We start from the raw sequence: 25,647 nt of genomic DNA on the forward strand, positions 1-25,647 counted from the left end.
ATGCACATCTTGTATGTTTAACTCAATCAAAACTCCTTTTAATATTAACACTTTGCATTTTTCAATCCCCTAATGGCGACAATACAATGATTGAATTTTTTTTTTTTTGTTTTGTTTTTGTTTTTATTTTTGTTCGTTTATTTGATTTTTCAGACACTGGGGAATGATGAGAATGAAATGGTTTCCAGGATTGGAGATCATGTGTAAGTTCACTTATAAATGTGTAGATATTAGTAAAGGTGATGAATATGTCCGATTCCCTAGGGACAATTCTCCACCTCTAACTTCTATAAAGGCCTGTGTGCTGTCCGAGGTGATATGGTGATCACATTTGTATGTAGCTGATACTTTGTATATATTTTGTGTCATTTACCTATCAGGCAGCGTATGGCTTTATCTATGTACATTGATCTGCTGTTGATGATTGAAAATGATACAAATAGACAAAGATTTGTCCGGGATGATTGAGTAGATACAATGTTTCGTTTTTCTCACTTCTATCTCCCGATTGTGTTGCGGGTTAAGAACTCCGCGATCTTCTCAATGTGTCTTTTCAGATAAAGTAACAATGTAAGACGGGAGATTGTGGAGGATCTTTTAGTGTAACAATATGTGAGGGCGGCATAAGTGTTTATTCAGCTCTGCCACCTTGTGGTCATTCCTGGTAGAACACTTGGGTGTGGGCCCAGTACAAGGCGATGAATAGGGAATGTATACAGGCAGAAAAGGGAGATGATCTCCGCAATAAATCTAGAACCAGGGAGGGAATAGAAGGAAAGTTTGTTCATTCCCCTCCTAGTCTGACCGATCTACTCCACATCTAAAGATCAATATTATTATTTTAGCATAGCCTCACAAACATGCCACCCACATCTCTCTGCATAGAGCCGGACATGCCTGGTATCTATTCCTATTGTCCAATCAAGTTGTATATTATTAATAATGTCAGGTAAAGTTCCCTGTAAAGGCAAACCCTTTGTTTTCTTATCACACTCAGACTTGGCATACAGGTGAGGAAGTAATGACAGGAAATGTGATCACAGTACATCATTCTCTCATCTCCATTTATTCCAATCTTTCTATGCTGATCGTCTACTCACCGATAAACCCCTCCAATCAAAACCATCCAGCCCTACATGTCTGTCCATCCTAACAGCAATTCAGAGATTCTATGATTTGTATCATGTATTCAAATGTATTTCGTGTGAAGGAACAGTGTGATCTCCTTCCAGGGACTGGTTTTCATTGTCCTCCATCTTTTAATTCTGCTGAATATCTTCTGGAGATCAGAGATCATTCAATATTAAATACCAAACCAACACCCCCCAGCTGAATGGAACTCAGATCTCAGATCCTCCTTCACACGAAATACATTTTATCTGAAGAAATCGCCGAGAACTGTGATTGGTGCAAATATGAAATTGATTCAGTCACATTTCCCGCCGACATTCTATGGAACGTTCTAATGATCTCCGATAGAAAGAATAATCCGACTCTAAAATCTGATATCTCTTCCTCCGGGAACATCGATCAACACTCTTCTGAATTGTCGGGCAGTTTATCTAACCAAGAATAATAAATCCATTAGAAATATGAATGTCACATTTTTTCTAGTCTTTTCTTTTACTTCACAAATACAGAATCCGCCCTGCTAGAGAATGTTTTCTATAGAGAACAATGAAAAGGCTACAGAACAAGTATTTTCTGGGCTGAAAAAGGAGAAAGATCTCAGAACACATTTCTTTGAAATTCTCATCAGAAAGACATTACTGGCTGGTGAAGGAAACGCCCACTGCTCTGATTGGCTCGTATTTCAAATTGCTACTTTCAAATGTGCCCGCCTGAATTGTGAAGATCGTTACAGAGAAATAATCAGCCCCAATTATCCCGCCAAATCCGACACTGAGATCACCAGATGAGACATTTATCCGAGAAATCTGAAGATTATTAAATAAATGTAAAACATTTTCATAGGTTCTCTTTTATTCCAACTGCCATGTCCTTAGAGCGAGAGAAGGAAAAACAAAAACAAGTGAAATATATATATATATATATATTCACTTGTTTTTGTTTTTCCTTCTCTCGCTCTCTTTCTCTGATATATAATTTATACATATAGCAGATTGCACACATTTTGCTCGTCCTATATAGAGATCTGGAAATGTGACATTATTGGTAGAAATAGGTAATAATCATGACATATCAGACAAATATGTACAATTCATCAATAAAGACAAAGTTGTGCTTCTGATGAATTACATCCGTTGAGCAAAATATTGAAAATCTTCTAAATAAATTAAATTCTTTGCAGTGAAATACATGACTAGACCCACCCCTTATCCACATGTTTCCCATCAGGTCCGCACATCCTCACACCCAGGAAGGTGAGATGTCGGAGGCAATGTGCTACTTTATTTTCCTTTCGAAATAACGTTTTATAAATATGAACAATTGAAACTGCTGATTGTGTTCCTGTTATGAAGAGTTAAAGATTAATGTTCTCCGTGTAATCTCCAGATATGAATAGAAAAGCATTGAGAAGAAGGAATAAATTCATCTTCTGGAAATGTATTGCTGTTTCATTAATATATTTGATTACCACAGAATATTTAGGAGCCTTAAAAATAAATGAAATCTTCTATTTATGTATTTTGTATTGTAATGAATGTGTGTGACTCCGCCTCTTTCCCAAGAAGCTTTCCATCAGGTCCGCCCAGGCTGTATATAAGGAGGTGGCTGTGTGCGGTTTCTTTACTGTTTGTCTGAATAACGCAGATTTCCGAGATGTCTGGTCGCGGTAAAGGAGGGAAGGGTCTGGGGAAAGGAGGAGCTAAGCGGCACAGGAAGGTGCTCCGGGACAACATCCAGGGCATCACCAAACCCGCCATCCGACGTTTGGCCCGCAGAGGGGGTGTCAAGCGCATCTCCGGACTCATCTATGAGGAGACCCGCGGAGTGCTCAAAGTCTTCCTGGAGAATGTCATCCGCGATGCCGTCACCTACACCGAGCACGCCAAGAGGAAGACCGTCACCGCCATGGATGTCGTCTATGCTCTCAAACGCCAGGGGCGCACTCTCTACGGATTCGGAGGCTAAATCCTCATGAACACCTACCCACTTCCCCTACACAAAGGCCCTTCTCAGGGCCACCCACCTTCTCATACAAAGGGCTCACTATATATTTCTCCTGGCGTTATAATGTTTTAGTATGTGGGAAATGAAGTTCTTTATAGCTAAACATACACTATACAATCCGATTGTACGATTTTAGATATACAGTAGATCTGTGTATAGATCGTCTTACAATATCGTTATCTCACTTTTATTATCTGTCGGGTAGGTTGTTCCAGCGATAAAAACCCTTTTCCTTAGTCAATAAAAATCGATTGGTTCTGTATGTGGCTCTCATCTCTTCTACATTTCTGTCACCTCTTTATAAAGAGCTGAAGGGGGCGGGGCCGCGACAATTTATACTGCGAACAAAATCAAATATTTGGAACCTAAACAGGAAACCGACCTGATTTCATTTCAGACATGAAACACATGTTTGGAACATCATTGTTCATATTTCTCTGGCGGTGTCCTGAGTACTACCAGTCGCCTCACATGTCTTTATAGACCTATTCGGGGTGTGAAAATCTGTCACCGCTACATGTAGGAGAGAACAATAAATATCGCTCAGTGACATATTCATATATCAATTCTCGTATTGAGTTCTGCGATCTCATAGCACTGAGAGGATTGGAAATGAATTGACACAATCATAGGATGTGAATGAGCTAATTTTCCTGCTGCCATTCCCGATGCGTTATGGGCTACAGATCTAGAATCTTTTTTTATACACATTGTTTGTTTTTGTTGTATCTTTCCAAAGTGTATTATCAGATAAAGTAACAATGTAAGCCGGGATATGGTGGTGGATATAACATTGAAACAATATTTCTAAGGGAGATCTCCCGTTACGTTGTGTTATGGGTTAAGAACTCTTCTATTGTATCTTCCCTGGTTGTGATTTCATATAAAGTTACAATGTAAGGCGGGAGATTGTGGCGGATCTGAAATTCTAACAATGCTTCTGAGTGCGGCGTAAATGTTTACTCAGCGCTGCCACCTAGTGGTCAGTCAGGGTATAACTTTGTGTGCAATACAAGGCGAAGAATAGAGGAATGTATACAGTCAGAATTTGGAGATGATCTCCGCAATGCATAGAGAACCCGGATGATAGAAGATAAACCGGAGACACCCAGAAACCTGTAGAAAGTCTGACTACAATGTATTTAAATAGCCCCAATTCCAATCCTGAATTTAATACAGATCTAAATCAGACAATTACCAATGTTAGAGATGACTCGGGGACACCCACCTTCCCATATAAAGAGAAATGTAAATGGTGCTTCCAATCGATGTAATATACTAGTCGGTACATGTAATAAGGTGTAACGAGATCATCCAGAATTCGATTCCCTCCACTCCATCTCTTGTGTTCTTTCTGCAGGAAAGGGGGTGAGAGATCCATGTGTGTTCTAATCACATTCCTAGTCTAACAAAGAAAGGGTTCAAGAAACGTCCAGAACTGGGATTGGCTCGGCTTCGATTTGAATGTTTAAAATTTCCTGCCAGAGAAACAGAGCGATCAAAGCTCCGGATCTGACCAGGAAATAGATGAATGGACGATTTCTATACAATCATCATGTCTCTTACTGGGGGAATTAAATACTTTGTGACAAATAAGTATTACGAATATTTCCCTTTAGTACTCTATAGCGCTTACCCGGTATTTTTCATCTAGAACTATTTTACGATTCATGTCCAGCAGACATGTCCAACTTAATTGTTTGAATACAAAATATTATACCATCAAAATGTGTGGACATTCTAAATCCTGGCCACATACTATGCAATCTCCTCAAGATCACCCCTAAAAGTGCTAGAAACGTAAAACTCGGGGAGAAATGTATAGATAAATCTATAGACAGCCCTTTGTATGAGAAGGTGGGTGGCCCTGAGAAGGGCCTTTGTGTAGGGGAAGTGGGTAGGTGTTCATGAGGATTTAGCCTCCGAATCCGTAGAGAGTGCGCCCCTGGCGTTTGAGAGCATAGACGACATCCATGGCGGTGACAGTCTTCCTCTTGGCATGCTCGGTGTAGGTGACGGCATCGCGGATGACATTCTCCAGGAAAACCTTAAGCACTCCGCGGGTCTCCTCATAGATGAGTCCGGAGATGCGCTTGACACCCCCTCTGCGGGCCAAACGTCGGATGGCGGGTTTGGTGATGCCCTGGATGTTGTCCCGGAGCACCTTCCTGTGCCGCTTAGCGCCTCCTTTCCCCAGACCCTTCCCTCCTTTACCGCGACCAGACATGATTACGCTCCTCTGACAGTACAAAGAACTGAGATTAGCCGATTGTCCGCTCTCCTTTTATAGCGATTGTGCGGACCTGATAGAAACCATGCTGATAAAAGGCGGAGTCACACCAGTTCATTACACAGAATAGATGTGTTTTTTTTTTTTTTTTTCCCCATGTGTAACGCTGCTAAACATTCTGCTGTTCTGAAAAATATTAAGGCAACAGAAATTTTTCTAGAGAAGACAAATCTATTCTTCCTTCTCAATGGCTTTCTAGTTTTTTTTTTTTTAGAGATTACACCGAATATATATATATATATATTACTCTGAAAAAGAAACATATATACGGGGATACCACAGCATACTAGTATTTCACATTCTCAGAACCTTATAAACCTCTGGCAGAGTGCGTGTTACAACGTGGGAATTGATCTGATTCTTTAGTTCAGACGTGAAATATTTACTTTATTCATTAAATATAATAAAACAGCATCAGCCTATATCAAATAGCAAGTGTGCATTGATGGAACCAAAGATACACTTAAGATATTGGTTCCGTCAACGCACATTATTTAATATTGTTTGATACTTTTAGCGCTGCATTTTTGTGTGTTTTATTACACGTTTAAGAATTTGGTAGGTTTATAGAGAAGCTGCTTTTTAACCTAATGGTCATTAATATTGATTATTACTCACTTAAGATATATCGGATTTTACCAATTCATAAGCGCTTGATATAGTTGGAAAGGGCTCGATATCTATCTATATAGATATCCTTTTGTATGCATTCATTGTACATATTTATCGGTGTCATGGTTGATATGTATTTATTGTTATACATATTCTGGTTGGGATATGAGGACAATCTTTCACTGATAAATGTCTGAAAGCGACAAATAAATATCAGTCAGTGACATTTCATGATCAGATCTGTATGTGATCATGACTTAATTTCTCCATCATATAGAAAAGTAGAGATCTATAATAGAAGACATTTCTCTTTCATATTTTGTGTGAAGCAGTGATGAGATCCTGGATTCTGAGAACATACAGAAGTGTTTTCTCATGGTTGAGTAACAAACAGAATTATTTCCTAATCATTCCGGACTAATGCAAATTAGAGCGCATATTTCTCCGGTAAATGTCTCATCCGATCATCTCCTCGGTGTAGGTTTTGGCGGTATAAGAGGGATGAATATTTATCTGTAACGATCTACACAATTCAGGCGGGCAAATTTGAAAACCGAGCTGTGGGCGGTTCCTCCATCAGCCAGTGATTCTGTCTTTTTATGAGGACTCCATAGAAATGTATTCCGAGATCTGTTCTCATCCCGGAAAACACTTGTTGGGTAGACTTTCCATTCATCTCTATAGCAGGGCGGATTCTGTATTCTGATGTCAAACCAAAACAATTCGGAAATGATTATTTCCAACGTATTTCTTATTCTTGGTAAATAATTCCACTGAAATGAAGGGGACCAAGTTGATCAATGTTCCCGGAAGGGTCGGCTGAGTGGATCTGAGATGACTGTAACAGTCTATCGAATTCCTGAGATAAATTTCTACGACAGAATTAGAACGTTGAGCAAATCACAGTTGTTGGAGATTCCTTTAGATCTCTTTATTCTGGTGACTCTGAAGGAGATCTGTGTCGCTTCTCAGTCGGAAGTATTCTTGTTTAGCGTGTATGGAATTAAATCGAATCATCCGTCAGAACTAAAGGACGGAGAGCAATGAAGATCATTCCCTGTAATGACATCACTTTGTTCTATAAACTGCCATGAAATGAGAGAACATACAATCAGATCTCCCGATAACAATGTATGGGTGTCTTTATATGGAGGGGGTATAATAAGTCCGAATCTTCCTACTTTATTAGTCACTTGTAGAGAAGTGTTTAGAATACAACATGTTTGCTTTTTAGAGTGAATTGTGTACCTGAGAATAGGAAAAAAGAAAAACAATGTACATGTGTCGGGCTCTTTGTATGGAGAGGTGGGTGGCTCTTAGAAGAGCCTTTGTTTTGTTGGGTAATGGGAGGGGAATGAAGCGATCGGGATTACTTGGATTTGGTGGCCTTGTGGCTCTCGGTCTTCTTGGGCAGCAGCACGGCCTGGATGTTGGGCAGGACTCCTCCTTGGGCAATGGTGACGCCGCCCAGCAGCTTGTTGAGCTCCTCGTCGTTGCGGACAGCCAGCTGGAGGTGTCGGGGGATGATGCGGGTCTTCTTGTTGTCGCGGGCGGCGTTGCCGGCCAGCTCAAGGATCTCAGCCGTGAGATACTCGAGGACGGCAGCCAGATACACTGGAGCTCCGGCGCCGACCCGCTCGGCATAGTTACCCTTCCTGAGCAGACGGTGAACACGACCGACTGGGAACTGCAGACCAGCCCGGGATGAGCGTGTCTTGGCCTTAGCCCGAACCTTGCCTCCTTGTTTGCCGCGTCCTGACATTGTAAGTAGATGATTGGGTTACTCAATGGAGAATATCACCCCACAGATCACTCCCCTTCATTTATACACTCAGTGCTCCGACGTCACACGCTGCGATTGGTCACGTTTGAATCCAGCCAATAGCGTTAAGACTTGTCTCTAGACCAATCTGTAATAGAAGGTAGGAAACCATGACGTCACTCTCCATCACATGATTGAATCCTCCAATAGAAGAGTGAGGAGGGGTGTGGACTCATTTGCATAGGACGCCTATATAAGCAGCACACAAGGGCGGCTCCAGCACACTTTCTCTGCACAGAGCAAGAAACATATAATTAATCCGAATCATGCCTGAACCAGCCAAGTCCGCTCCGGCGCCCAAGAAGGGCTCCAAGAAAGCCGTGACCAAGAGCCAGAAGAAGGATGGCAAGAAACGGAGGAAGAGCAGGAAGGAGAGTTATGCCATCTACGTGTACAAGGTGCTCAAGCAGGTCCACCCCGACACCGGCATCTCCTCCAAGGCCATGGGCATCATGAACTCCTTTGTCAATGACATCTTCGAGCGCATCGCCGGAGAATCTTCCCGCCTGGCTCATTACAACAAGCGCCGCACCATCACCTCCCGGGAGATCCAGACCGCCGTCCGCCTCCTCCTGCCCGGAGAGCTGGCCAAGCACGCCGTCTCCGAGGGCACCAAGGCCGTCACCAAGTACACCAGCGCCAAGTAATCCCCCCATCATCATCATCCCAACACAAGACACAAAGGCTCTTCTAAGAGCCACCCACCATTTCCATCAATGAGCTCTCATCACATTGTATCAATTAGAGATTCTAAACATTGGTGAAAAATAAACTAATTGTATGATATCAATCATGTTTGTGTAATCTGACGGAGTTATACATTTGTGGATGTTTTAGAATAAATCCATCCGAATACCATCTATTCTTCCAGATTTCCTTTATTGAGGAATTCCAGGTTTTTTTTTTTTTTTTTTTGCCCCGTTATGTAGAATGGATAGCCGGAACATCTAATTTTTACATGAATATTGTCGGCTAGTGGGAACAAAAAACATCCAATATCTTCCCGTGTAAAAGGCTTGCATTTTATCACCACTAGGTGTCAGTGTTGGACAGGGAATACATGGGAGTTATTTTCCGAAACTAGATAGCGGATTTTTATAGTACACATCCTATAATATCTTTTCATTGTATACTTTTTGACCGATAAGTTTGTTTTCCGTTTTATAAATGATCTTAAACTTTTCACAAATCGTGTTAATTTTCGGAGACACATATACAGGGGGATGCTTACATATTAGGAATAGTTTAAGGATCATCTGCTCAGAATATTTACCAATACATCCCCTTGTGATGTATTTGTGTTATACAGCATCAACTTCCTTTATGGGAGTCCAAATATAATACATATACACACACAATCATCGACTCACCTTAAATCGGGGGAGAGACTGTCTGTGTCATCTAATTTACTGAAATATTGGGCACAAATGATCCATTCTCAATGTTTCTGATTCTTACACTGAAAAGGAGTCTCTAATCTTTGATTTTGAACATATTTCTTTACATTGCAAGCTCAATTAGTAGGGCCCTCGTATTCCGTTTGTATTGAGCTGCATTGTGATTGTACTGTCAGCCTTTTTTTTTTTTTTATTGTAAAGAGCTGTGCAAATTGTTGGCGCTATATAAATCCTGTATAATAATGTAGTACACCAGCGCCAAGCAAATCCCCATCATCCGAACAGGACACACATGCTCTTCTTAGAGCCACCCGTGTACTACATATCAGAGCTGTCACCTCCTAATGTTGACATGATATCATGAGAATTATAGTTCAAATAATGTTTTTGGTGCATTGTTTGACAAATAAAACCTTAATGTACATTGATAGGATTGATAATGACATCTAGATGTCGCGCTGCGTCCATTCCCTCAAATCCCCCGGTAGGAGTTAGCGGCACACCGTTTAGAATGTTTACATGGGGAATAGATTGAAAGGGGAATGTAAATCCAGCAATAGGAGTTCATGGTGTAATCCTGATCCACATGGACCATCTAGAAATAATGATGCACCATCCCGGATCTGTCCGGAGCTTGGGGGAGACAACTCATTGTCTGCTCAGCGATCTGTCCCCTCCATGTTAGTACATCATTGTGCTGAATAGAACAAGCTGTACAAGTCACCTTTCTACCTGTTATTCACAAACCACGGAATTATCCGATCAGTGAGATCGGAGGAGGATTTTCTGTCTCAATTACTGTATTATGGAGATAATCAGTCCAATGTCAGAGCTCCTGATTCGTACACATTGTATGATGTGGAGGGAACTCCCAACCCCACACAAAGAAGGTAACTCTAACACAGTTAACGGGCAGATCTTGGCGGGCATTTTAAAAATGCCGCGTTTTTTAAGTAAACCAATCATGAAAAGGGGTGTGAGTTAGTTCTCCAATCAGAAGACAGTGATGTGTATAAATAGGCGCCGCACAGCCCGTATTCTATCACACTTGTGTTTCATCAGCCATGGCAAGAACCAAGCAAACCGCTCGTAAGTCCACCGGAGGGAAAGCTCCCCGCAAGCAGCTGGCTACCAAAGCCGCCCGCAAGAGCGCCCCGGCCACCGGCGGAGTCAAGAAGCCTCACCGCTACAGGCCCGGCACCGTCGCTCTCCGAGAGATCCGACGCTACCAGAAATCCACCGAGCTGCTCATCCGCAAGCTGCCCTTCCAGCGCCTCGTCCGAGAGATCGCCCAGGACTTCAAGACCGACCTGCGTTTCCAGAGCTCCGCCGTCATGGCTCTGCAGGAGGCCTCCGAGGCTTATCTCGTAGGACTCTTCGAGGATACCAACCTCTGCGCCATCCACGCCAAGAGGGTCACCATCATGCCCAAAGACATACAGCTGGCACGCCGCATCCGTGGAGAGAGGGCATAATCTACTCCGCCGACATCCTCATCACCCCCTCCGACACACAAAACAAAGGCTCTTCTCAGAGCCACCACATCCTCCTCACAAAGAGCTCCATACAATCTCCTCCCTACTACATCATACGAATACTTCCTCTACACCCCCCCCCACACCACATGTATTTAATTTTTCTCATTGTATTTTCTACTCACTTCATTTCTTATTCTAAGAGAATGTCTGTGTTAAGTAGAAATAGTGTTTGGAGGATCGCTCACATTACTTCATTCTTCTCTGCATTCATCTCTAATATCTCTAAAACCATTTCAAAGTAACAATTCACACTTCTCTCTAAGAAGGAGATCTTTTCTCGCGCCGCTCTGTTCCCAACATACTACAATGTAACATAGGACAACAAAACAAGTTCCTAGAAAGATTCTGTTCATTTCTCTGTACTTCTCTCACCATTGCCAGGAGATCGGGGAAACATAACCTGTTCAAGATAAATACAAAGTCACCCCTCCCCCTCCTGTAAACAGATCCCGAGATCACCTATTTCTCAGCTCGGGTGTATAAATGATACAACTGACTAGTATTAAATCGCACACTCCATATTAATTTTTCTGCTGCATGAAGATATTTTTCTACCACAGGAATCTCTCCTCTGCTATTCTCCAATCTCCCCTCTCACACGCACAGGTGACATTGTTACACCTTCCCATCAGCACATCTTACACTCTCTTCACATTATCTACAGAAGACTATGATTGGCACCCTGTAGAGAGTTGTACATTTCTCATTCCAAGCATCAAATCATTTTTTTTTTATGTCAACCAATCACCAGATAGTGATCAGTACTGTGAGTGCACAACACCATCCTCTGCCCCCCGAAATGTCATCGCTGTGCAGTTTGCAATTTGAAAATAGTCTGATCAGCCAATCACAGCCTCTTGTGGTTCCTGTGTTGGCGAATAAGACCATGTATGTCATTTTATGGGGAGCCGGGAGATAAAAATGCAATTCAAATGTGACATCGGGGCTGCTAATCATCTTCATATTTTTAGGAGAACATATGGAATTCTATGACAGCGAAGAGTCCCTTCGCTGTAATAGAAGTCCATAACACTATGTTTTTTTTTTTTGCTGATCATTCTAACATGCCCGATCAGTACAAGGATTCCCCTTATACCGATCACATGAAATATTGAAGATCCTGAACAACCATCTAGAAAGAGGAAGTGTGAATAATACCCCCCCCCCCCAGATACCAGACAGTGGTCGGGGATCTCCAGGGCTCCAATCTTCACATGAAATGGATCGTTGCAGGGGCCCAGAAAACCTTTTATATCAGGAGGGATCTCTAGTAATCTTTGTGCGATTTATCATATCAAATCTGAGATTCTCTGCAAGGGACACATGTACAATGTGTGATGGGAACATGCGATCTCATCTAGACCGTGTGCAAAATCTATATGGCTCCTAGTGAGTGTAGGTAGGTATGTGCGGCTCTGTTAGGAGGAGGTGGGTGGCTCTGAGAAGAGCCTTTGTGTGGGGTGGAGATGAGGGGGGTGTCCGGCTACTGCTGCCTTTATCTCTTCTTCGGAGCGGCCCTCTTGGGCTTGGCTGCTGTCTTAGGCTTAGCCGCCTTCTTAGCCGGACTTTTGGCGGCTTTTTTCGGCTTGGCTGCAGCTTTGGGCTTTTTGGGGCTCTTTGTTGCCTTCTTGGCGGGAGCAGCTGCAGGCTTTGCCGGTTTCTTGGCGGCCTTCTTGGGGCTCTTGGCCGCTTTGCTGGGGGCTTTCTTCTTGGGGGACTTGGCCGGCTTCTTGGCTGCCGCAGGTTTCTTGGGGGACTTGGCCGCAGCCGATGGCTTCTTGTTGGCGATTTTCTTGGCCTTGTCGCCCTCTTGCTGCTTCTTGTTGATCTTGAAGGATCCGGAGGCGCCATGTCCTTTGACCTGGACGAGGCTCCCCTTAGTCACCAGCCCCCTGATGCCGGCCTTGAGGCGGCTGTTGTTCTTCTCCACATCGTATCCTCCGGCGGCCAGGACCTTCTTGAGGGCGGCCAGGGAGACCCCGCTGCGCTCTTTGGAAGCGGCCACTGCTTGGAGGAGGAGCTCGGACACGCTGGGACCGGACGGCTTCTTGCTGCCTTTCTTGGCTCCTCCGGCTGCTGCTTTCTTAGCCGGCTTCTTCTTGGCGGCGGGCTCCGCTGGAGGAGCGGCGGCTGGGGCGCTTTCAGTCTCTGTCATGATTTTGCAAAAGTACAAATAGATACAATTGGTTGCGCCGCTCTGGCTTATATAAAGACGTTCTGCACTGCTATTGGTTGGTACAAAGCTTTAGTCTGTACTGCTATTGGTCGCACATACGACACGCCCACTGACTGTCACTCCTGAGTAGGTGAATCTTCTCTCTCTTGTTGTGTTTCCCGGGCAGAGAGAAAAACGATTTTATTCTGAAATTAAACAATGTCCTATCTTCATCGGGGACCCGATCTGCTCACTGGACTGTCACTTATCGGGGGTCACTTACAGCTACCGGGAGCTGCTGAGGAGGCTGAACACAGAGGCTGCAAACACAACCATCCTCCTGAGTGTGTGTCCCATTCTTCCTCTTATCTTCTTTTCTACACAAATTCTACACATAAAACAATCTTCTCACATCTCCCACTAGAATGATCTCCACATTAGATGAGTGGAGAGTGACCACCAGGAAACATTTCCCTCTAATACAGAACTCTGCTCATCTATAGCTGAGAAGAAGGAGCCTGGAACAAAAACGCCAGCCGGTGACATGAGATCCTTGTGTGATGTGATGGCAGAAATTGTTATACATACAAATGTCTCAGCTGATTACACAATGTCATGTTTGATGTTCTATATATTATTATCTGGTCACTATGATACATATATTGGTATCCAGATACGTTGAGTACGTTTATCGATCTGTGTTACTACACAGCTATATAGTCTACTCAGGTATCATGTTTGCTTTGTATCCTTCTATCTAGAATATAAGTGATAATTTCAGTAACAAGAACTTTGCTGAAAATCCTAAAATAGTGTAACTTGAGGTGAATCTTGATAGAAAATTTTGGCTATTTGTAGATTAGTGAGCGCCGAGCGGTGGATTTATTTTTAGACAATACAAAAAAAAAAAAAAAAAAAACACACAGAAACATACTCACCACAAACCTTATTTTATTTGAATGGTCATTTTTCAGGACAGGGTTTCAGATTTTGTTTATTTTTTTTTTTTTTGGGTGGAGTCCTTGAATCTTTTTTTTTTCTAGTCTTCTCCCAAGCTATGTTCAAGAGAGTTAAGGCCAGGCATGGTCATCACCTACAGCCACTTCACCCTGAAAGCGTCTGATCTCGGAGGCTAAGTAGGGTCGTGCCTGGTTAGTACCTGGATGGGAGACCGCCTGGGAATACCAGGTGCTGTAGGCTTTTTTTTTTTTTTTTGTGGTGGAGTACTTGAATCTTTTCTTCTAGTCTTTCTTCCAAGCTATCTTCAAGAGAGTTAAGGCCAGCCATGGTTTTCGGCTACGGCCACGTCACCTTGAAAGCGCCCGATCTTGACTGATTTTGGAGGCTAAGCAGGGTCGGGCCTGGTTAGTACCTGGATGGGAGACCACCTGGGAATACCAGGTGCTGTAGGCTTTTTTTGTTGTGGTGGAGTCCTTGAATCTCTTTTTTCCCCCAGTCTTTCTTCCATGCTATCTTCAAGAGAGTTAAGGACAGCCATGGTTATCGCCTACGGCCACATCACCTTGAAAGCGCCCGATCTCGTCTGATCTCGGAGGCTAAGCAGGGTCGGGCCTGGTTAGTACCTGGATGGGAGACCGCCTGGGAATACCAGGTGCTGTAGGCTTTTTTGTTTTGGTGGAGTCTTGAATCTCTTTTTTCCCCCAGTCTTTCTTCCATGCTATCTTCAAGAGAGTTAAGGACAGCCATGGTTATCGCCTACGGCCACATCACCTTGAAAGCGCCCGATCTCGTCTGATCTCGGAGGCTAAGCAGGGTCGGGCCTGGTTAGTACCTGGATGGGAGACCGCCTGGGAATACCAGGTGCTGTAGGCTTTTTTGTTTTGGTGGAGTCTTGAATCTCTTTTTTCCCCCAGTCTTTCTTCCATGCTATCTTCAAGAGAGTTAAGGACAGCCATGGTTATCGCCTACGGCCACATCACCTTGAAAGCGCCCGATCTCGTCTGATCTCGGAGGCTAAGCAGGGTCGGGCCTGGTTAGTACCTGGATGGGAGACCGCCTGGGAATACCAGGTGCTGTAGGCTTTTTTGTTTTGGTGGAGTCTTGAATCTCTTTTTTCCCCCAGTCTTTCTTCCATGCTATCTTCAAGAGAGTTAAGGACAGCCATGGTTATCGCCTACGGCCACATCACCTTGAAAGCGCCCGATCTCGTCTGATCTCGGAGGCTAAGCAAGGTCGGGCCTGGTTAGTACCTGGATGGGAGACCGCCTGGGAATACCAGGTGCTGTAGGCTTTTTTGTTTTGGTGGAGTCTTGAATCTCTTTTTTCCCCCAGTCTTTCTTCCATGCTATCTTCAAGAGAGTTAAGGACAGCCATGGTTATCGCCTACGGCCACATCACCTTGAAAGCGCCCGATCTCGTCTGATCTCGGAGGCTAAGCAGGGTCGGGCCTGGTTAGTACCTGGATGGGAGACCGCCTGGGAATACCAGCTGCTGTAGGCTTTTTTGTTGTGGTGGAGTCCTTGAATCTCTTTTTTCCCCCAGTCTTTCTTCCATGCTATCTTCAAGAGAGTTAAGGACAGCCATGGTTATCGCCTACGGCCACATCACCTTGAAAGCGCCCGATCTCGTCTGATCTTGGAGGCTAAGCAAGGTCGGGCCTGGTTAGTACCTGGATGGGAGACCGCCTGGGAATACCAGGTGCTGTAGGCTTTTTTGTTTTGGTGGAGTCTTGAATCTCTTTTTTCCCCCAGTCTTTCTTCCATGCTATCTTCAAGAGAGTTAAGGACAGCCATGGTTATCGCCTACGGCCACATCACCTTGAAAGCGCCCGATCTCGTCTGATCTCGGAGGCTAAGCAAGGTCGGGCCTGGTTAGTACCTGGATGGGAGACCGCCTGGGAATACCAGGTGCTGTAAGCTTTCTTTTTTGGGTTGTGGGGGAGTCCTTGAATCTTTTTTTTTCCGAGACTTTGTTCCATGCTATCTTCAAGAGAGTTAAGGACAGCCATGGTTATTGCCTATGGCCACATCACCCTGAAAGCGCTCAATCTCATCTGATCTCGGAGGCTAAGCAGGGTCGGGCCTGGTTAGTACCTGGATGGGAGACCGCCTGGGAATACCAGGTGCTGTAAGCTTTTTTTTTGGGGTTGTGGGGGAGTCCTTGAATCTTTTTTTTTCCGAGACTTTGTTCCATGCTATCTTCAAGAGAGTTAAGGACAGCCATGGTTATTGCCTACGGCCACATCACCCTGAAAGCGCCCGATCTCGTCTGATCTCGGAGGCTAAGCAGGGTCGGGCCTGGTTAGTACCTGGATGGGAGACCGCCTAGGAATACCAGGTGCTGTAGGCTTATTTTTTTTTTAGTTGGTGTGGTGGAGTCCTTGAATCTTTTTTTCCCCGAGTCTTTCTTCCATGCTATCTTCAAGAGAGTTAAGGACAGCCATGCTTATCGCCTACGGCCACATCACCCTGAAAGCGCCCAATCTCGTCTGATCTTGGAGGCTAAGCAGGGTCGGGCCTGGTCAGTACCTGGATGGGAAACCGTCTGGGAATACCAGGTGCTGTAGGCTTTTTTTTTTTTTTAGTTGGTGTGGTGGAGTCCTTGAATCTTTTTTTCCCCGAGTCTTTCTTCCATGCTATCTTCAAGAGTGTTAAGGACAGCCATGGTTATCGCCTACGGCCACATCACCCTAAAAGCGCCCGATCTCGTCTGATCTCAGAGGCTAAGCAGGGTCGGGCCTGGTTAGTACCTGGATGGGAAACCGCCTGGGAATACCTCCTCCAGGTGTCTGTTCACATCCCTAAGTTGGAGGGTATGATCATCTATCTTGCTGGTGGACCTGATCAGAACCTGGTTGTGGTCCTCTAGAGACTTTTCAGTAACCGCAACCCTGTCAGTGAGGGAGCGGATATCTATCCTCAAGTCAGCAATGGCGGCTGAGAGAGTGTCCTTAATATCTGCTGCGATAGCTCTCAGGTCCATGATGTTCAGATGAGGCAGCGGGGCGGCTTCGGCAGTTCCCTGATCATCAGCCGGTGGAGGGGAAGAAGCTGTCGGGGGCGCCATTAGCACAATGTCAGACGAAGCGGCATGGGGTAAGGGTGCCGGGCCTCGAGCAGTGCCTTGGTGGGATGACGCCATGTTCCCCCTGGATGAGCGTAACATCTCCGTGATATTCTGTCCCTGGGAGGCTGTGTTTTCCCTCGGGGTGCAGGAGGCAGAAGTGTGCCTGGATGCAGTTCCCATCACGGTAGGTACAAACGGGGTGTAAAATCTCAGCTAATGGATGCTAATCGCTCTGAGGTGGCAGGAGCTCAGAGCTCACGCGTCCATCTTTTTGCTCAGTCCGGCCACGCCCCCCGTTTCCTGATTCTTCACCGCCCCTGTTTGGTGAGAATACTGCTCCGGTACTTACTTCACTTACTCACTGTAGTCCCTGGAAATAAGTTGGTTGGTCCCTTAGTGGCGACAGCTATCCCCTCTATCTCTGACCACAACAGGTTCTCTCCCCGGCCGAACCATCAATTTTGGTTAGATGAATGCCCCCACCACCATACTTCACAGTTGGGATGAGGTTTTGATGTTGGTGTGCAGTGCCTTTTTTTCTCCACACATAGGGGCTGATTTACACATAGGTTTGTTTGTGTACTGCGCATGCAGCATTTTTGTCCATTCAGGTGCGCCTATTCACTACGCCGGCACAATCTTGATAAATATCAAGTGGCGTAGCTGCATTTGCACGGGTTTAAGAGGCGCACCTGGAAACCTGCCTTTTTTTTGTTACGCTGATCATGAAGGGAAACTCAGCGCCAAATTTTAAATAACAAACTGGCGTGGGTTCCCCTTCAGGAGCATACCAGGCCCTTGGGTCTGGTATGGATTTTAAGGGGGAACACCTACACTGAAAAAATGGCATGGGGGTTCCCCCAAAATCCATACCAGACCCTTATTCGAGCATGCAGCCCGGCCAGTGAGGAATGGGGGTGGGGCCAAGCGAGCCCCCCCCCCTCTTGAACCGTAGCAGACCGCATGCCCTCAAAATTGGGGGGGGGGGGTGGGTGCTTTGGAGCAGGGGGGGCACTACGCCCCCACCCTAAAGCACCATTGTCCCCATGTTGATGGGGACAAGGGCCTCTTCCCAACAACCCTGGCCGTTGGTTGTCGGGGTCTTCGAGCGGGGGGCTTATCGGAATCCGGTAGCCCCCTTTAATAAGGGGGCCCCCAGATCCTGTCCTCCCACCCTATGTGAATGAGTATCGGGTACATCGTACCCCTACCCATTCACCTGGGGGAAAAATGTTAAATAAAAAAATAAAAGTAATTTATTAGTCAGCTTGGGGGGCGTTCTGCCAGGGGCCCCCACTTTATTCTTTAAGCTCTTTTACAAGTGGGGCCCCGGACTTCTTTGCCGTCTTGTTCCCTCTTTTCTTCTAGCAATGTTGACACAACAACCTCTACCGCTGTAATGCCGTGTGTACGTTGCGCAACAATTTATATAGGCATGGGGCGCACACTTTGTGGTTTGCAAGTTTATCAATGAAGCTTTGCACTTCTATATGGATTGTTTTAAAGTATTAAAAACCTGACAGAGGAGGGCGTGGCTGGACCGAGCTAGGAGATGGCTGCCTGAGAACTGAGCTCCTGCCACCTCAGAGCGTACTTCACATTTAGCAGTGTTTTTTGACCCCGCCAAGCACACAGAACCATGGGTACTGCTTCCCGACAGTCCTCGGCTTCCCGATCCCGTTCCCCCAGGGAACCAACCGACTCCCTGGAGCACCACATCCCGGAGATGTTCCGCACCGGCCGGGGAAACATGGCGGCTTCCCGCCAGGGAACACCTCGAGGCCGCTCGCAAGTCAGCTCCACTCACGCACAGGAGATTGTGCTCTCAGCGACCCCCCTGGACCACCCGCAGGGGAATACTATGGACCCGGGGATACTACCGGCCTCCGCTCCGGCATCGGCTCCCATCACTATCGGAGACTTGAGAGCGGTGGCTTCTGACATAAAAAGCGCGCTCACAGCAGCCATAGCGGAGCTTCGCCTCGACTTCCAGTCACTGGATGGGAGAGTTGCAGCAGCGGAGAATACACTGGTGGAACACGACCTGGTCCTCCAACGTTCCACCAGGAAAATAGACGACCACATGCTGCAAATGCGGGAAATAAACCGCCACTTGGAGGATTTGGAAAATCGGGGACGCCGCCATAATCTGCGCGTGCGGGGCCTCCCTGAAGCTGTGGACGGAGGTCAGATCGCCAGAGAGGTGACGGAGCTATTCAACTCCATACTCAAGAGACCCCCGGACACAGCTATTGCTATGGAGCGGATCCACAGGGCACTACGCCCCAGGGGCAGGGATACGGACCCCCCCAGAGATATTGTTTGCTGCCTCACGGATTTTGGGCTGAAAGAAGAAATCCTACATCAGGCGAGAGGCCAGCGCCTGGTACATGAGGGCTCCCAGATCCAGCTGTTCCAGGATTTGTCTGGTATAACACTGAAGCATAGAAGGGACCTCAGACCCCTCTTAGATGCCCTGAGATCCGCCAATATCCGTTATAAATGGAAGTACCCGTTCTGCCTCTCGGCCTCCCATCAGGGGCGCACGGCACACCTTAAAGTCCCGGAGGACCTGCCGCTCTTTTTTGAGACTCTGGGCATCCCACCCGTTGCGGTCCCGGAGTGGTATGCCATCTACCGTCGCTCCGTGGGCCGGTGGAATGGACCCCCGGCGGAAAAGATGGAAACGCAACCCACGAGATCCAGGAGGAGGAGATCCCCCTCGAACTCCCGCACCTCGACCACCAACGCTGGACCCAGAAGAGAGGGCGACCCTCTCTCCTCTCCGGGAGCGCGAAGAGCCCGCAGAGACATTTGAATGTCAAATCACGTCTCCAACAGAGCTGATGCCGTAGGATTAGTGGGCAAGTTTTACTGAGTTATTTGTTCAGGCCTCGAGACCCTAATTTGTTTTTCCTTTATTAGTGTAACTTTAATGGGAACAGACGTTGTGAGCCTCATCTCATCGCTCTCCCGCCACAGAGACTGCCACTCTATGGGTCTTCCCCGAAGGCCCAGCTGACACGTCCGCCGGATCTACAACAGCCGCCAACTTGTAAAGCGGGAAACCTTGCCGGACTCCACCCACTCGGCCACCTGAGAATAGAGTGACCCGCCCATCATTGACAACTACAATACCCAGAACGCTCTGGGCCAGCCGCACTCCCGGAAGCGGAACCCTATGACGACCTCCGGTACGGCGCACTACAACTTCGTCACCCTGCAGGACACGTCAACACAGCGGGAGACAACAGAAGAGCCACGAACGAGCGACGCGCCGAAGATTACGCTCCTCTGATTCCCAGACGCGGATCTACTAAGCTATTCAACTCCCCGCACCGGAGATAGGACCACCACTCACCCCACGGGCAGTCCCCGAGCCATGACGGAACCCGACCATCTTCACCGAGATCACGCTCGAAGGGCCGCTGGGCCTCCAGACAGCCCCTGCATACCTGCTCAACTGGCTACACCTTCCGGCGGCGGCCCTCTCTGCAGGACCAAGAGAGAACCATCACCCTTCCGTACCCCGTTAGAGCGCACACCCCATGCCCGTAGGATGAGACACCAACCCGTACAGCAGAACGCATCCCCCTGAGCGCTACACCATTGAGAACACACCAGACAGGGGACCGCACTTCCACAGAGGATCCCGGGGCTAATACACACCCGACTGACTGAGCTGCACCGGCAAGTCCTCACCGCTGGCCACTCCCCGGAGGTTAGACGGACCGGCCAGAATCTTGCACCACCGCGACCTTTGACGAGCTACCCACCATCCACGAGATGAGAGACCTTGCAGCACCAGCTCATTCCCTCCCCACGAACTACACCTATTAAGGACTATACCCGGATCGGAACTGTGTAATATCCGAGGGAACCGAGGTTCCCGGGTAAAGTATGAACGCACAACCCTAAATCTCATTACTGTGGATACTCTGCCTGCCGCTTCCCCGATGATAGGAAACACCCCGGCCGGATAGATATGTCTTAACGGGGAGGGCACGCATTAGTTGGCCGAGAATAGGTAAGAGGGGTATAAGCCAGAGACCGGGGGTCCCCGTCCCCCTCTCCACGGAACCCCCATCTAAGGAGGGGGCCACGCAAGGGGAGAGGAGACGAGGGACGCACCATATGAGGCCCCTCTGGGGAAACCGAGCCCGGGGATTGCCATATTACGGGACACGGCGGGGCTCACCCCCCCCCCCAGCAGGCCACACACTCCCCCCCCCACACCCATAGACAATCCTCAACCACGGGGCTAACACCGCTCAGGCACCACAGGAATGTGCGCTCCGGGGTGGCTAGCCACGACAAGTATCGTATCCACTCACACGGCTGTCTGCTGGTAAGTGCCGGACCACCCCCCAAGCGGTACCGTGGGACGGGGTCCGCGCCTAGTTTCAGACGCGAACGCCCCCCACGGCCGCACCTCACCGATTAACTACCACCCAAATCAGGTGGCGGGACTGAGTCCCTCCGCCTAATCGGATACGGGCGTTCACTGCCCCAACGGCGGGTAACACCACTCCCAATCCCTGGGACCCGCCGCTAGGCCCCCTGTTTCGGGCACCCGATACCTGAAGAGCGAAGTACCCGTTGGTACCCTCACCTGCGTCCTCGTAGATACACTAGGAAACCACCCCACTCCCCCTCCCCCCCCCCACCAAGCCACTGCGAACCGCCACAGCTCGCACACCCGACAACACTATACAAGTCAGGCAAACACTCACAGACCCGACCGACGATGTCTGCTATACCGACAGGGGATGGCGTCCCTAAATTGAAAATCATCTCCCTGAACGTGCGGGGACTGAACCTACCCGAAAAAAGGGCCCAACTTCTTCTCTCCATGCACCAGGCCAGGGCCGACATAGTGTTTGTGCAGGAAACACATTTCAAATCCGGAGCTATACCCAAATTGCACAATCATCACTTCCCAGTGGCCCATCACGCGACGAACGCGCAAGCAAAAACAAAAGGGGTATCCACGTTACTAGTTAAAAATTGCCCATTCCAACTGACAGACACGCTAGCCGACCCGGAAGGGCGGTACTTATTTCTCAAAGGCTCGTATCAGAACAGGACGGTGACGCTTGCCAATATATACGCACCAAACACACGCCGGGTTTCGTTCTTTAGAGCAATTGCGGAACTGCTTGCTTCCTTTAAAGAGGGGACTCTCCTGCTCGGGGGAGACTTCAATGTCCCACTCAACCCCATGCTTGATACGTCCACGGGCACCTCATCCCTTCAATACACCGCGCTAAGGAGAATTAAAAAGCTCCTGCAAGGCCTACTCATACATGATACATGGCGCGCCTTAAACCCGACGGGTAGGGACTATACGTTCTTTTCAACACCGCACAACCGCTATTCCCGCCTCGACTACCTGTTTGTTAGCCAGGAAGACCTACCCCTCTTATCCGCGGCTTCGATCGACCCCATGGTCATATCGGACCACAACCCCATCTCGGTCACGATAGCTCTGCCTCCCGGTCACCCGAGGTCCAGGGTATGGAGGCTAGACCCTTCCCTACTCACGGACCCAGTAGTGGCTAAGGACCTGGAGAAAGCGCTCGAATTATTTTTTCTTGAAAACAGGCCGGAAGACACAGCCCCTAGCATAAACTGGGAAGCCCACAAATGCGTAGTACGGGGCCTCCTAATAGCGGCCGCGGCCAAACGGAACACAGAAAGACGCAAACACTACGACGACATTCTAGGCAAGATTAAGAGCTTAGAAACGGCGCACAAACACTCACAAGCCCTCGCCACACTACAGGAACTAAACCAAACTAGAGCCGAACTTCTGGAGATCATAGGTAAACGGGTTAAGCGTAGCTACGTACTAGCAAAGAAGTCATTTTACGAGCACGGCAATAAGGTGAGTAGACTCTTGGCTAAAGCTCTACACTCCCAAAAAGCAAAAACAACGGTCCACTCCCTGACGGACGCCCTAGGCCACACAGTACAATCCACCCCCGCCATAGCTAAACTTTTTGTACAGTATTACACTGGCCTGTACAACTTGCCAACCCCAGACACACCGACGGCATTAGAAACAAGGCATGACCTGATAAACAAATTCCTGACTCAATACAGCCCAACACGGCTGTCAGAGGAAGCCAAAACAGACCTCGACAAACCCCTTAGTGACGCAGAGTTGGGACTAGCCCTGAAGCAACTAAAATCGGGCAAAAGCCCGGGGCCGGATGGGCTGACAGCGGGGTATTACAAGACCTATGCAACGGTGCTTACCCCCTTCTTTAAAGCGGCATTCAACTCTTTTGCCAATGGGGCCACCCCCCCCCCGTGACCTCCTGACAGCACACATTGTCGTGATCCCCAAGCCGGACAAAGACCCTAATGCAGTATCCAATTACAGGCCAATATCCCTCCTAAACGTGGACCTCAAGTGGTTCGCTAAAACCGTAGCTAACAGGCTACTGCCTTACTTGCCCAATATGGTGGCTTTGGACCAGGCAGGTTTCGTCCCCGGGAGGGAGGCCCGGGATAACACCCTCACAGCGATAAACGTTCACCACTGGCTAACATCCAACAAGTCCCCTGGGTTTTTCTTATCCCTCGACGCGGAGAAGGCGTTCGACAGGGTGGCATGGGATTTTATGCAGGCAACGCTGCAGTCCGTGAATCTCCCGCCGACCATGCTCAGCTTTATCTCGGCGCTATACGCGGACCCCACAGCGAGAGTACGAGTGAACAACCACCTGTCGGACGCCTTCTCCATCACAAATGGGACGCGCCAGGGGTGCCCCCTCTCCCCCCTACTGTTCATTCTCACGTTAGAACCCCTATTACAGCGCCTTAGGGCTAACCCCACAATAAAAGGAATCCAGATTGACAAGAGGACCTATAAAATTGCCGCCTTCGCGGATGATATTCTCCTATTTCTCAGAGACCCTCTAACAACCATCCCCAACCTGATGAAAGACTTTGAAGATTTCAAAGTACTGACCAACCTCCAAATCAACTTTTCAAAATCATCGGCCCTAAATGTAACTCTGCCTACGACTCTCTACGACCAGTGCAAATTAAACTTCCCGTTCAAATGGTCCGCCCGCGCCATCACATATTTGGGGATCCAACTCCCCTCCTCTCTAACAGACCTATACCCACTTAACTACACCCCACTGCTCCAAAACATATTGAAAGACTTGAAAGAATGGTCCCCAAAACCTTTATCGTGGTTCGGTAGGGTAGCAGTGGTCAAGATGAACATACTCCCCCGGGTTCTATACACTATGCAAGCCATACCCATCAGGCTCCCCCCGGCCTTCTACTAATCCTACAAATCGGCATGCACGAGGTTTGTGTGGCAGGACACCCGCCCCCGTTTAAGCTATGCGAGACTCACGGTCCCTAAATTGCAGGGAGGCCTGGGGTTGCCTGACTTACACAAGTACAACCTAGCCTGTGGGCTGTCCAGGATCGTAGACTGGACAACAAACGGGATGAGAAAGAACTGGGTTGACCTAGAGCAATCATTCTCCTCTCTGCCCCTAACACACCTGCCATGGATCGTAAAGGGCAACGCCCTACAAGATTGGGGCGACCACCCCCTCATACGCCCCTCCCTACTGGCCTTCCGGACGGCCTGCGCTAAATACAAAATAGCAGACCGGACCGGTCCCATGACCCCCCTGCGACTGAATCCCAATTTCCCGCCGGGAATGAACCCTACCTTCTTAGCTGACGGCTGGCCCCACAAAACGGTAAGGGCAGGTCAATTTTATGCCGCAGACCGTCTTTTGCTGCAAACAGAACTAGCGACCAAAATGAGTAAGAGTGAGTTCCCTTTCTGGACTTACCTCCAGATTAGGCACTTCCTAGACAAAAAAGAGCCCGGTGTACAATGGTCCAGACCCTACACCCCCTTCGAAAACCTGTGCAACTCTACAGCGCCAATGAGACATCTAATCTCAACGACATACGGACTACTGTTCTCCTCACAATCTCCTAAACTTCACTGGGCCAACCAGCAGTGGGAAAACGACCTCTCGCTAGATCTATCGGACAAGGAATGGGAACACATATATAGACTCGCCCACAAGGGGTCGATTGCCGTCCAGACGCAGGAGAACGCCTACAAACTCCTCTCCAGATGGTACAAAACCCCACTTAAGCTACACAGAATTAACCCGGCACTCCCTAAAGTGTGCTGGAGATGCCATCTGGAGACGGGCTCCTTCCTCCACATATGGTGGACGTGCCCCAAACTCCAACCCTACTGGACTAAGGTCCAGTGGCGGCCCGTCCATAGGGGCGCCCGGGCGCCGCCCCCCATCCCACAGTCAGTAAAAAAAAAAAAAAAAAAAAAAAAAATTTTTTAAATCTGTCCCTTTAAGAATTTTTTTTCCCCAAAAAAGGGCCTTATGGGCTCTATGTCCGCGCGCCGGACGCCGGGAACAGTCCTGTAGGAGTAGCGCCACGTCTGTGCAATCACGGGATTGCAGACGCGGCGCTACATTGGCACCAAAAATATGCCTTTGTGGCGCTCTCCATCGCGCCATTTGCTTCCGGCGTGATGGAGTGTATAGTTATGGCCGGGCGGGTGCATAACACTGTCTGTGTGCACCCGCCCGTCTCTGAGCTCGTTCCGACGTCACTGGAAAAACAGGAAGTGACGTCGGGTCAGCTCAAACAGAGTG

General features: G+C 47.8%; 6 protein-coding genes, 10 non-coding genes and 2 pseudogenes across 16 annotated transcripts in view; 15 read left to right on the forward strand and 3 right to left on the reverse strand.

Moving 5' to 3' along the window:
• Nucleotides 1–3,153, forward strand: part of LOC120909205 — a 53,061-nt gene extending 49,908 nt beyond the window's left edge. Inside the window, exon 3 of the mRNA XM_040320927.1 lies at nt 2,785–3,153. Coding sequence (XP_040176861.1) covers nt 2,785–3,096 — 312 coding nt within the window. The 3' untranslated portion in view covers nt 3,097–3,153. The remainder of the gene's footprint in view (nt 1–2,784) is intronic.
• Nucleotides 3,154–4,993: 1,840 nt separating this feature from the next.
• On the reverse strand, nt 4,994–5,411 carry LOC120909203 (histone H4). Its single transcript, XM_040320925.1, has one exon. It carries the CDS (start codon nt 5,360–5,362, stop codon nt 5,051–5,053), a length of 312 nt encoding a protein of 103 aa, XP_040176859.1. The 5' UTR covers nt 5,363–5,411; the 3' UTR covers nt 4,994–5,050.
• A 746-nt stretch (nt 5,412–6,157) lies between these two features.
• LOC120909196 (histone H2A type 1) lies at nt 6,158–7,855 on the reverse strand. Its single transcript, XM_040320917.1, has one exon. The coding sequence runs from the start codon at nt 7,797–7,799 to the stop codon at nt 7,407–7,409; it is 393 nt and encodes a 130-aa protein (XP_040176851.1). The 5' UTR covers nt 7,800–7,855; the 3' UTR covers nt 6,158–7,406.
• A 202-nt stretch (nt 7,856–8,057) lies between these two features.
• Nucleotides 8,058–8,563, forward strand: LOC120909200 (histone H2B 1.1). The gene has a single exon (XM_040320921.1). The coding sequence runs from the start codon at nt 8,126–8,128 to the stop codon at nt 8,504–8,506; it is 381 nt and encodes a 126-aa protein (XP_040176855.1). The 5' UTR covers nt 8,058–8,125; the 3' UTR covers nt 8,507–8,563.
• Nucleotides 8,564–10,320: 1,757 nt separating this feature from the next.
• On the forward strand, nt 10,321–10,731 carry LOC120910455 (histone H3). The gene has a single exon (XM_040322211.1). It carries the CDS (start codon nt 10,321–10,323, stop codon nt 10,729–10,731), a length of 411 nt encoding a protein of 136 aa, XP_040178145.1.
• A 1,492-nt stretch (nt 10,732–12,223) lies between these two features.
• LOC120909194 (histone H1A-like) lies at nt 12,224–12,993 on the reverse strand. The gene has a single exon (XM_040320915.1). It carries the CDS (start codon nt 12,947–12,949, stop codon nt 12,290–12,292), a length of 660 nt encoding a protein of 219 aa, XP_040176849.1. The 5' UTR covers nt 12,950–12,993; the 3' UTR covers nt 12,224–12,289.
• A 1,047-nt stretch (nt 12,994–14,040) lies between these two features.
• LOC120912431 lies at nt 14,041–14,149 on the forward strand (annotated as a pseudogene).
• Nucleotides 14,150–14,243: 94 nt separating this feature from the next.
• Nucleotides 14,244–14,362, forward strand: LOC120912391 (annotated as a pseudogene).
• Nucleotides 14,363–14,454: 92 nt separating this feature from the next.
• On the forward strand, nt 14,455–14,573 carry LOC120910821. The gene has a single exon (XR_005741628.1). It is a non-coding gene; the product is annotated as a 5S ribosomal RNA (ribosomal RNA).
• Nucleotides 14,574–14,663: 90 nt separating this feature from the next.
• On the forward strand, nt 14,664–14,782 carry LOC120910822. The gene has a single exon (XR_005741629.1). It is a non-coding gene; the product is annotated as a 5S ribosomal RNA (ribosomal RNA).
• Nucleotides 14,783–14,872: 90 nt separating this feature from the next.
• On the forward strand, nt 14,873–14,991 carry LOC120910823. The gene has a single exon (XR_005741630.1). It is a non-coding gene; the product is annotated as a 5S ribosomal RNA (ribosomal RNA).
• A 90-nt stretch (nt 14,992–15,081) lies between these two features.
• LOC120912355 lies at nt 15,082–15,200 on the forward strand. The gene has a single exon (XR_005743047.1). It is a non-coding gene; the product is annotated as a 5S ribosomal RNA (ribosomal RNA).
• A 90-nt stretch (nt 15,201–15,290) lies between these two features.
• On the forward strand, nt 15,291–15,409 carry LOC120912177. Its single transcript, XR_005742934.1, has one exon. It is a non-coding gene; the product is annotated as a 5S ribosomal RNA (ribosomal RNA).
• A 91-nt stretch (nt 15,410–15,500) lies between these two features.
• On the forward strand, nt 15,501–15,619 carry LOC120911925. Its single transcript, XR_005742693.1, has one exon. It is a non-coding gene; the product is annotated as a 5S ribosomal RNA (ribosomal RNA).
• Nucleotides 15,620–15,709: 90 nt separating this feature from the next.
• On the forward strand, nt 15,710–15,828 carry LOC120911931. Its single transcript, XR_005742699.1, has one exon. It is a non-coding gene; the product is annotated as a 5S ribosomal RNA (ribosomal RNA).
• Nucleotides 15,829–15,924: 96 nt separating this feature from the next.
• On the forward strand, nt 15,925–16,043 carry LOC120912273. The gene has a single exon (XR_005743028.1). It is a non-coding gene; the product is annotated as a 5S ribosomal RNA (ribosomal RNA).
• A 96-nt stretch (nt 16,044–16,139) lies between these two features.
• LOC120911866 lies at nt 16,140–16,258 on the forward strand. The gene has a single exon (XR_005742635.1). It is a non-coding gene; the product is annotated as a 5S ribosomal RNA (ribosomal RNA).
• A 101-nt stretch (nt 16,259–16,359) lies between these two features.
• Nucleotides 16,360–16,478, forward strand: LOC120912119. The gene has a single exon (XR_005742879.1). It is a non-coding gene; the product is annotated as a 5S ribosomal RNA (ribosomal RNA).
• Nucleotides 16,479–25,647: the final 9,169 nt, after the last annotated feature.

This window comes from Rana temporaria, chromosome 8 (assembly GCF_905171775.1).
Source record: "Rana temporaria chromosome 8, aRanTem1.1, whole genome shotgun sequence".
NCBI classification, from domain to species: domain Eukaryota; kingdom Metazoa; phylum Chordata; class Amphibia; order Anura; family Ranidae; genus Rana; species Rana temporaria.